Here is a 10796-nt window from a genome sequence, read left to right on the forward strand (position 1 = left end):
TACAGTTTAAGCATTATAATTTTCTGCTCAATACGAACTGCTTATGCAGCAGTTCTTATGTACATTTTATATATTAAGATATTGCTATTTGCATGCAAATTCTTGGTATAAAATTTCGGCTTCTGTAAAACTTCAACCAGTTTGCGCTGCTCTGTCGTCTAACATTGCGGTTACATGGTCAGATGGATATGAAATATCTCCTTTTGTCTCTAATTGCTTTGCATTTCGCTTCTCTAGGAGCCTAGCCACCATAAGTTAGTTGCATGCTTTCGTCAAGCAGGATTTCATCTTTGGAATGCAGGATTGCATTTTAAAACATTTACAAACTAATTTAAATTTTAGAGAGTATTTCATTTTTTCATATTTTTTATGGTTTTAATTTGTATTAGTCAACGTGCGTTGCACGTGCAAACTTACTAGTAATATAGATAGGTAGATTTTTAGGGGAAAAACATGTGTGGCATCGATGTGTCCACTTCCATGTACGTCACGGGGCCCCACCTCACGTGAAGACTCTTCCCCAAATGGCCAAATGACACCGTGCGTGCTCGGGCAAAGGAAAAGTAGTGCAAAACCATGCGCTGGCCCATCACCGTAGCGTACGAGTACGAGCAGCGTACGTCTACCGCTCGCCCTATAGATCAGCCTATCATTCGTTGTTCTTTCCTCCCGATCGACCAGTGTACAGTGTTACTACACACTACGCCTACGACCTCGCGCAGTGCTCTCGCCTGAACTCCACATGGCTCAAGAGGCCGTGGCAGCGAACGGCGCCGGCGGCCGGACGAAGCCGCACGCGGTGGTGATCCCGTACCCGCTGCAGGGCCACGTCATCCCGGCGGCGCACCTCGCGCTGCGTCTGGCTGCTCGGGGCTTCGCCGTCACGTTCGTCAACACGGAGTCCGTGCACCAGCAGACGGCCGGCGCCCTCGGCCTCGGCGTCGACCGGAGCCGCTACGACATCTTCGCCGGCGCGGGCGCGGACGTGCGGTACGAGCTGGTGAGCGACGGCTTCCCGCTGGGGTTCGACCGGTCGCTGAACCACGACCAGTTCATGGAGGGCGTGCTGCACGTGCTCCCGGCGCACGTGGAGGAGCTGCTCCGCCGCCTCGTCGTCGACCCGGCCTCCACGTGCCTCGTCGTCGACACATTCTTCGTCTGGCCAGCGACGCTGGCCAGGAAGTTCGGCGTGCCGTACGTGTCCTTCTGGACGGAGCCGGCGCTCATCTTCGCCCTCTACTACCACATGGACCTGCTCACCAAGCACGGCCACTTCAAATGCAAAGGTACGTAAAAAGTGGCAAGGCATGCAACCATGGCGTTGCAAATCGTTCCTTCTTTTTCTGCATAATATCACGTTAGCTGATTCAAGTAATTAGAACGAAGGGTCTGTCGGAGCGTCAATCGTAGGATCACAGATTGGCAAATGGCTTCTTGATCACAGATTCCCTTTGGCCGTCGCTGTTAAGGGTCGGGACATGTGTTCGGTGTTCCTCCCGGGCGTCTACAAACTTACAAAAGCCTGATGAAATTGGCCCCCAATAGATGGAGGCAGCGCGATGCCATTTCGTTTTCTTTGTTGGCTTCTTCCGTGTACAAGGAATTCCGTTTCAGACCAACCGGGTTGGTCCAGGGGAGGAAAAGTATCTGACTACTCGATGACATGGACATCAATAGCACTACCATGAAAAACGACGGCCCAAAAGGACTACCTGAGAAGGTAGAAACCATCCATCAAGCAATCGTAGACATCATCGTCGTGACGTCACTCTTCTTTCTCTTGTTTTTTTTTTAGATATTCTTCCACCATCTAAACTTTGCTACCTGAAATTCTCTCCGCCAGGAGGCAAGCAATCTCCTTGCAAGAGCTAGGGATAGCCGTTTCCAAACCGGCAACTAAGTCACGAAGCTCTCTAGAGATGGCCACAGAATTCAGGGCCAATGCACTTGTCTCGTCGACCTTGTCGCCAAGGTGGATGTTGTGATCGATGGGTCGAGAGTTTGCGTTTGTAAGAGTTGCATGTTTTGGCGCGGGCGTTAGAGTGTCGTGTTCAAGTGTTAGCTAGTGTCGCTTTGTGGTCTACGTGGGTGTGTTGCTTGTGTGGGTTTGGTCCGGTTGTTGTAGGTTTTGCTCGATTTTCTCTTAAAACTGTACAACTTTTTCTTAATTAATGGATGAGGCAAACATTTTGCCTCCATTTAAAAAAAAGATAGCACTACCATGATATCTCGAGAAAACTAACTACTCTCTCTCCATAATAAAAAAATATCTTAGCTTTATTAAAAGAGAGCGCTAAGCGTCCCCGGGGATCAAACACCCAAACCCCCGGGTGGAGAGTGACATGTGTCCTTTTTCTCATAAAACAATCCCAGAAAAAGATGAGAAGATGTTCCTCCCGCACATGGCGCTGCCACTCTTTTACCCCGTCCCCGTTCCTCCGAGAGCCACAAACATCACGGCCGTCGCCGGCGACTCGATGCGGGCGTCGCCGGAGATACCGTCGACGGTGCTGCGGGAGAAACTCATTAAGTAGTGTGTCGCTGGAGAAAAGGTCACAGGCACCGCCAGAGAACCTCATCAAGGGCGTCGCCGGAGAGCTGATTAATATCTGCTCCCTGCGCCGCGCATCTCCTCCGCCGGCCACGGCGGTCGTCGGAGAAACCCGACATGACGCAACGCTGTTGGCGCTTTGTAGCAGCACCGCACCCCTCTGGTAGCAACGCCTCCAGGCTGCCCCGCCATGGGTAGCAATGCCGCCACGCGAAGTTAGCAACGCTGGTCGGCCCTTGCAGCAAAACCACACACCATTGTAGCAAGGTCAGCCGTCCCTTGTAGCAGCGCCGCCGCGCCATGGTAGCAAAGCCCGTCGACCTTTGTAGCAAGGCCGGAACTCACTTGTAGCAAGTATGCCCACCGCCGGGAGCAAAGGCGTCCGCCGCGCCATGGTAGCGAAGCCCGTTGCTCTTTGTAGCAAGGCTGATACCCCCTTGTAGAGTTGTAGCAAGCATGTTCTGCCGCTGGGAGCAACGGCGTCCGCCGCTGCGAGCAACGCGGACCTCCCACCGCCTATGGAGTCCCGTGGGCGCGTAGGATTCACCGGGTGTGCGGCCACCGGTCGATCTGCCGACCAGGTCGGCGTAGAGGAGCTCCCGGCCACGCTCCCCTTCTCTTATGCATGACGGGTCGTGGGCCTTTGGATAGATAAGGAAAGGATACGATCCATTTAGAAGAAGAGCAACTAGCAAATTTACAAAATAGATCCCATAGTATTGCTACATGGTTCCATCTGTAAATTGTACCAGCAGTCCTATTTTCTAGATCGTACATTCCTTTTTCTTCCAAAGGTCTGCAAACCATGGTTCAGTCGGTGCACAGATTGCTCGGTTTCAGTGGATACATTTTCGGAAGAATGTATCTTATGCAACCATTAAATGGTGCAATCGGCGTCCACGTAAAATACACTTGCAAGGAATCGTAGATTTTTTTTGTAACAATTTACCATATATTTATGGTGCACTTCAATTATCTCGCAAAATTTCAAATCAACATTTGGAACATATCTTGAGAAACGAAAAATGCAAATTTAGATCTCCTAATATTAATGGGCTCACTTCACAGCCCAACTTGAAATAGGTAGTATTCATCATGTGATTTCCCCTTTTTGATTCTTGAGCTCTGAGCAGCATTTGAAATTAAATTTTTATAGTGTGGCAGATATATATTGTGTCCACGTGGTAAACAATTCCTGAAATTTTAATACAAAATTTTGCATGCATCTTTTAATACGCTGCACAGGTTGCACCAATTTCATGGGTGCAGATGATACTTAGCCTCGGTCGGTAACACATAGAGCAGCCACGAGATTGGAGAAGGGGTGAGTAGCACTACCACCTAGAGGACGTCCCCCACCGCTATCGATAGGTGGTGACCGGACGCGGCAACAGGAATGGACCATGCCGCGCCTCGAAAGGGCCTGGAAAGTCTCCATTGCCACGCTAGTGCACTTAGGCCTCCGCTATCGCGCCAGACAAGCGCCGCCGAGGAGCACCTCCTGGAGCCAGCTGGCCTATCGTGTCGTCCAACATCGAGAGGGGAAAGTCCACACGCCAACGACGGTGGGGGAGGGGAGGGGGCTGGGGCGACTGGATGGAAAGCGCATTCCGGCCACCGCAGGGGACGACACGGGTCGCCATAGGAGAAAGGAGGGCTGCTCCGGTGCTCCCCCCTAAATGAAGTTGAAGGGTCATAGTTGGTTTTTTCCATGTGTTGGGTTCGCCGAAATCCATATCCAGTCCATGTATATCCACTTGTATTGATACAGAATGTGTATGTCGCGTAAAAAAGAAAGAGGTCACGTGAGCAAGATCTTTGTAGGATCTTTCTATTTCGACACACTCGCGTGACCGTAGATACGTACAAAAATAAAGTACAACACAATGGGCGCCATATGGACCTATACATAGTTGTACAGACGGTAGACCTACACTAAAATTACGATTGTGCACCCGCTTACGAATAGGTATAGGAAGAACTCCATTGTTGTTACGTTTGAAGCGCCCAGAAATTTTCCTGAGAGAAGCACCGGAGCAGAAGTGAGGAGAAAGGTTTTCCGTCACTTTGACGAATTTCACAAGGTAAGATCTGATCTTAATTTAAGCGTGGATAAGACGCGAATCTGCAGGAACGTGGCTCGGTGGCTGCTTGTATTTTCTTTTCGGGAGCTGCTCGGTGGCTGCTTCCTCGATCATTATCAGCTTACCTCACCTGTGGACGCACAAGGTGCGCACCATGCCAGCACATGTGTCACTAGCCATTCTAATTCATTAGTCCTCAAATATTTTAGTCCGGGACTAATGGGGTCTTTAGTTCCGGTTCTCCTGGTGAATCGAGACTAATGCTCCAGCCCGGGACTAAAGGGTACCCTTTACCAACCGGGACTAAAAGGTTATGGTGGGATGCGGCCAGCACAGGCCTCTTTAGTCCCGGTTGGTGTTACGAACCGAGAGTAATCGCCTTTTTAACTCTGTAAAATAGAAAAGAAAATGATAGAAAATTTAAAAATTAAATCTTTTGAGATTCCTATATGTTACGCAACCTACTATTAGGGAAAATTAAGAAATTCGAATTTTCACTTATTTTGCAAAAAAGGTTTGAAAAACGGTAAAACCACATTAACTTTTGCATACGACGTCGAAAAAATGTATAATATATCAAAATCATCGTGGGAAAATGTTACATCCGAATTCATCGGGGTTTACCCGGTTAGCCAATTTTTAGATTCTCAAAATTCCAAATGAAAATACGAAAGCAGGAAGATTTTAGTTTTTGCTATAAATTACTGATTTTATTATTTTTTTTTAAATTAAATAATTAATTGCATTCTGCATAAAGATTACTATTACTTTTAACCAATTTTTAGATTTTCAAATTTTTAGGTTTTAGGTTTGGCAAAAAAAATATTTAAAAAATTTAAAAAAATACAAATTAAAAATTTAATGTTTATTTATGTATTCAAGTTCATTATTACATAATTACTTTTGTTTATTAAAAGAATTATTTGAAATTCAAACAATAAATAAATGTGACATCAACCAACATGTTAATAGGATTGATATGATACTAGTATCACATACATGCGCGTGAAGCACTTGGATGCGGGACGGAATGGAACTCGGAAGTTAAGCGTGCTAGTGTGGGAGGATGGGTGACCGAGCGGGAAGTGTGACCACGAGTAAGTAATTTAACTAGAGATAATTGCAGTTAGACACTAAACTATGTAAATAACTAAAATAATAGAAATTCTGAAAAATAGAAGAAAAAAAGAGGGAGTGAAAAATAATTAGAAACCTATTTTTTTTTTAACGAAATAGCCTTTAGTCCTTCGTCCTGGCGCAGGCCAACCGCCCACGTGGACGGCTTAGTCGCGCATATTTAATCTCGGTTGCGCAACCGGTATTAATGGAGGTTGCCAACCGGGATTAAAAACTCTTTTTCTACCAGTGTCATCACGCCATTCGTTTCGCCAAAGATAAAGGCGCATGAATGTGTTCCAAAGTGCTCAGCAGATTAGCTTTCAAGCGGGGAAAGAAAATTGCACCTGATTAAACAACCATGGGAAATTTGACTACACGTTGGTAACCAACACCACTAGTTACTTCAAAGCGGCAGCAGAAGGAATCACACTGCGACTGCGAAGCGATCGAATCGGAACTTGGTAAGCCCGGCCGGCGGCGAAGCGATAGCGACGGATTGCATAACTAATTCCCGGCCGGTGTTGGAGTCTTGTGCTGTTGACGACGTAGCATTGGGTCAATAATATGGGCTACAAAGGGAACGAGTGCCACACTTGACTACAAGGGAGATCGAGCAGAGAAAACAACGGAATTAGCAAGCTAGGCTAGGAAGAAGGAAGGTGGTGATGGCGCAAGAGGGGGCCGGCGGCAAGGGCAAGCCGCACGCGGTGGTGGTGGTGTACCCGCTGCAGGGCCACGTCATCCCCGTTACGCACCTGGCGCTGCGGCTGGCGGCGCGGGGCTTCGCCGTGACGGTCGTCAACACGGAGGCTGTGCACGACCAGACAGCGCGCGCGCTCGGCGTCGACCCGGCCAGGTACGACGTCTTCGCCGACGCGCGCGCGTCGGCCTCGCCGGAGACAATGGACGTGCGGTACGAGCTGGTGAGCGACGGCCTCCCCGTGGGGTTCGACCGGTCGCTGCACCACGACGAGTTTATGGGCGCGCTGCTCAAAGCCTTCTCCGGGAACGTCGAGGAGGTGCTCCGCCGCGTCGTCGTGGACCCGGCCGCGACGTGCCTTGTCACAGACACTTTCTTCGTGTGGCCTGCCACCCTGGCTAGGAAGCTCGGGATCACGTACGTGTCCTTCTGGACGGAGCCCGCACTCATCTTCAACCTCTACTACCACGTCCACCTGCTCACCAAGAACGGCCACTTCGGATGCGACGGTGAACAGACGCCATGCCGACCTAGTAGAACTTATCCGCACTCCAATTCTCTTAACCATGCTTCAATAATGCTTTCGCCATGTAAAATAGCTGCAAAGTGTAAATTTGACTGACAATCCGTTTCGTCATATGCTGTAGAGCCTCGGAAGGACACGATCACGTACATCCCAGGCGTGCCGGCGATCGAGCCGCACGAGCTCATGTCGTACCTCCAGGAGACGGACACCACCAGCGTGGTGCACCGCATCATCTTCAAGGCGTTCGAGGAGGCACGCGGCGCCGACTACGTCCTCTGCAACACCGTGGAGGAGCTGGAGCCGTCCACCATCGCTGCGCTCCGTGCCGAGAAGCCCTTCTATGCCGTTGGTCCCATCTTCCCCGCCGGATTCGCCCGCAGCGCCGTCGCCACCTCCATGTGGGCCGAGTCCGACTGCTCCAGCTGGCTGGACGCGCAGCCGGCGGGTTCCGTGCTCTACATATCCTTCGGCAGCTACGCACATGTCACCAAGCAAGAGCTTCACGAGATTGCGGGGGGCGTCCTGGCGAGCGGCGCGAGGTTCCTGTGGGTGATGCGGCCGGACATCGTGAGCTCTGACGACCCTGACCCGCTGCCGGAGGGGTTCGCGGCGGCGTCCGTTGGGCGCGGGCTGGTCGTGCCGTGGTGCTGCCAGGTGGAGGTGCTCTCCCACGCCTCGGTGGGCGGCTTCCTGACACACTGCGGGTGGAACTCCGTGCTGGAGAGCGTGTGGGCGGGCGTTCCCATGCTGTGCTTCCCGCTCCTCACCGACCAGTTCACCAATCGCCGGCTGGTCGTGCGCGAGTGGCGGGTCGGCGTGCCCATCGGTGATCGTGGCACGGTGTTCACAGACGAGGTGAGGATGAGGATCGAGGGGGTCATGTCCGGGAAGGAGGGAGAGGAGCTCCGGCAGGCGGTGAAGAAGGTCAGGGCGACGCTCGAGGCTGCCGCGGCGCCCGATGGGTCGTCACAGCGGAGCTTCAACGAGTTCATCGAAGAGCTAACGCGCCGTTGTGGCGGGCGCTGAGTTAAGCGAGCCAGTGGCCGTGGATGGAGCTTATATTCAGCTGTATGTATCAGTGTTTTGTCCACGCTTAGGTTTACTCTTTTTTTTGGCGGGACGCTTGGGTTTACTCTGTCCGGTGGTATATACCATAGAAGAACTCGAACCATGTGAACGGTCTACAATCTATACGTGTCTATATACCGTATACTCTCTCCGCGAGATAATAAATATACTTCTACCTTTTATTCCAAATCAATCATTTTGAAATTTAACCAATTTTATAGAAAAAATAAGTAACATTTATAATACTAAATTAATGTCATGTGATGTGATCCGTCTATTATAACACTAGATTTAGCTTTAAATTACAAACCTATAATGCGTGTAATCTAAGCCGTTTTGTGGGTACTGTGCCAACCATGGTTCCCACGTTTCCAACTAAGGGCTCGTTTGGTCACATGAAACCAGGCGGTATACCGGCGTTTTCCCGGAGAGATTTTGCCCCTAGTTCGAAGATCGGGAAAATAATCCTGAATGTTTGCTCCTATTTCTGCCTATTTCTGGCCGGAAATATTTACCCGGGGAAGTTTGGCCCGAACAGCCAAACCAGCCCTAAGTGAGAAGAAGTGGTACCCAGGTGCTGCCGAGGGCCCGTGAAAATTACACGGTTTTCCTTTATTCCCCTAGCAAGCTTGTTCAGACCCCGAGAACCGCATCAAGAATAATCCAGAGCATCACTTTTCTTTTATAAAAGTCGATTTCATACTTAAATGGTAAGTATTACATCTGGCATCTGCGTAGGTAAGATGCACACAACCACATCACAAAACGAACCGATCCAAGTATTAACGGTACAAAGGAAAAAAAAAACACATGATGCCGCATGAAACACTACGGAATCAAAGGAGTAATCCTGAGATTATGCCGTCACCTATGTAGGGTAATAAAACGTGTCCTCCAACCGTTTACACACCTCCGTAAATAGGTCACAATCCTCCATACGCTGTTGCGATGACCATGAACGAAGCAAATGCACCGGTAGACAACCTGCAATAGAATAGCTTTTTTGTTATTAAAAACCTTGTCATTTCTACATAGCCAAAGCGACCAAATAAAAACAATCGCTCTCACCCTAATAAGTGTTTTGAACCTGTGATCCGTCCCATTGAGCCAATTATCAAAAATATTGGCATGGTGGACATAAGGTAGAACATATTTGAATAATTGACCATATAGATTTTGCAAACCGGCACTGAAGAATAAATGTTTTTGTCCCATCCTAATGACAAAAGCCACACGATTTACTTCCTTGCTAGTTGCATTTAGCAAGGTTGTCTTTAGTAAGGATGACCCCCAGACGAAAATACCATGCAAAGACCTTTATCTTTAGAGGTATTTTCATCTTCCATATTAACTTATTATTAGATACCTTGACGGGTTGGATCGAGGCTGTATACATGGAGTCAAGTGAGAATATCCCATTCTCGTTTAGATTCCATCTAAATTCATCCGGCTCATGCGTTATCTGAACAGATGCCAAACGCAGTGATGAGTGCATTTTTAGCATGTTTTTGAATTACTATTTTATCAAGATAACATCAACTAGTGATAAGATTTTTGTATTTCACCGAGCTACCACGCCTTTTTATGCTTGTCTACACAGGATCTTAAAATAATAATTCAATAATGAAATATCAATGAAAACTTTCATTTTCTGGCATTTTGGAGTGATATAAATCATTTTTGCACTTAATAATGCACCTGGGCGAAAGGACAACGCGAGGACAGCTTCTAGGAGCTTTAACGGGCATCGGTACGGGCAAGGCCTGCCCGTACCACCCTCTAGGAGCATCGCCTCGTAAAAAAATTCACCTCCCGCAGCCGGATCAGAGATCAGACACACATAGCTCCGTGAAACCAAAAAACACCGCCCCAGATTAGATCTCAAGAAGGAACTTTGGAGAAGACAAGATCCGGGCTGCTACGTGGATCCTCGGAGGACAAGACATCATCCCCTTCATCATCATCAACCGTTGCTCCTCCATCGTCATCATCCTCCAACCATAGTTGTAATCTTAATTGCTATTGCGGATTTGCTTTCGAATTCGTTCCATTCCTTTAATTCCTTCCACAATATTATGACGATGTTCTTTATTGTCTCCATGTGTGAGTAGTCCTTTTAGTTCTTGGGGAGATGGAGAAACCCTAGCATCAATATGAGATGAGTCTAAGATGATCTATGGTTTTAAGTATTAATGTGTGTTATTTTCACTACAAGAAATCAGGTCTATTGCAACAACAGTATTCGTGGCAATAAGTGCTCAATCGTTGCAATAGGTACCTACTGCCACGACATGACTTGCGTTGCCAAGCGTTGCGAAAAGTCGCATGGTAATAGGTTATTGCCACAAAAAACAAAATGTGGCAAGAAAACTATGCTATTGCAACGACGTTGTGACAAGTTGCCACATTTTTTTATCGTCGAAACACGCGCTTGTCGCCACAATTTGGTTTGTGGGGATATCTTAATGCAACATGCATCAATATCGTGGAAATTGGCCATTCGTCGCGATAGACATTCGTGGCGATAGCCTATTCCAACGACACTTGTTTTCGTGGGCATACCTCTTTCGCCGTGAACCCTCTATGGGCTGAATTTGGTGGCAACAAATGGTTATCACAACGGCGAAAATATATGTGGCGAGTAACTATTGCGACAATACAAACATTTCGTGGCGGAAGGGCTATTTCAACAAAACTGAATCTGGTGGCGTCAAAGAGTTGCAACCGAAACTAGGTTGTGGTAATAGA

General features: G+C 48.4%; 1 protein-coding gene across 2 annotated transcripts; it reads left to right on the top strand.

The window, feature by feature from the left end:
- Nucleotides 1–568: 568 nt before the first annotated feature.
- LOC127345533 (UDP-glycosyltransferase 86A1) lies at nucleotides 569–8237 on the top strand. Of its 2 annotated transcripts, none has more exons than XM_051372023.2 (2): nucleotides 569–1286; nucleotides 7102–8237. In XM_051372023.2, exons 1-2 carry the CDS (start codon nucleotides 743–745, stop codon nucleotides 8004–8006), a joined length of 1449 nt encoding a protein of 482 aa, XP_051227983.1. In that variant the 5' UTR covers nucleotides 569–742; the 3' UTR covers nucleotides 8007–8237. The 2 variants fall into 2 exon arrangements, with proteins under 2 accessions (XP_051227983.1, XP_051227988.1); XM_051372028.2 differs by lacking the exon at nucleotides 569–1286 and adding an exon at nucleotides 6156–6963.
- The last annotated feature ends 2559 nt before the right edge of the window (nucleotides 8238–10796 follow it).

The sequence above is a fragment of the Lolium perenne genome, chromosome 1 (genome assembly GCF_019359855.2).
Source record: "Lolium perenne isolate Kyuss_39 chromosome 1, Kyuss_2.0, whole genome shotgun sequence".
Lineage (NCBI taxonomy): Eukaryota > Viridiplantae > Streptophyta > Magnoliopsida > Poales > Poaceae > Lolium > Lolium perenne.

Bases quoted from the DNA above. Each gene is read 5' to 3' on its own strand.
- LOC127345533 (XM_051372023.2), top strand. From the start codon at position 743: ATGGCTCAAGAGGCCGTGGCAGCGAACGGCGCCGGCGGCCGGACGAAG. The intron at 1,287-7,101 runs GTACGTAAAAAG...CATATGCTGTAG, and splicing joins CGGCCACTTCAAATGCAAAG to AGCCTCGGAAGGACACGATC.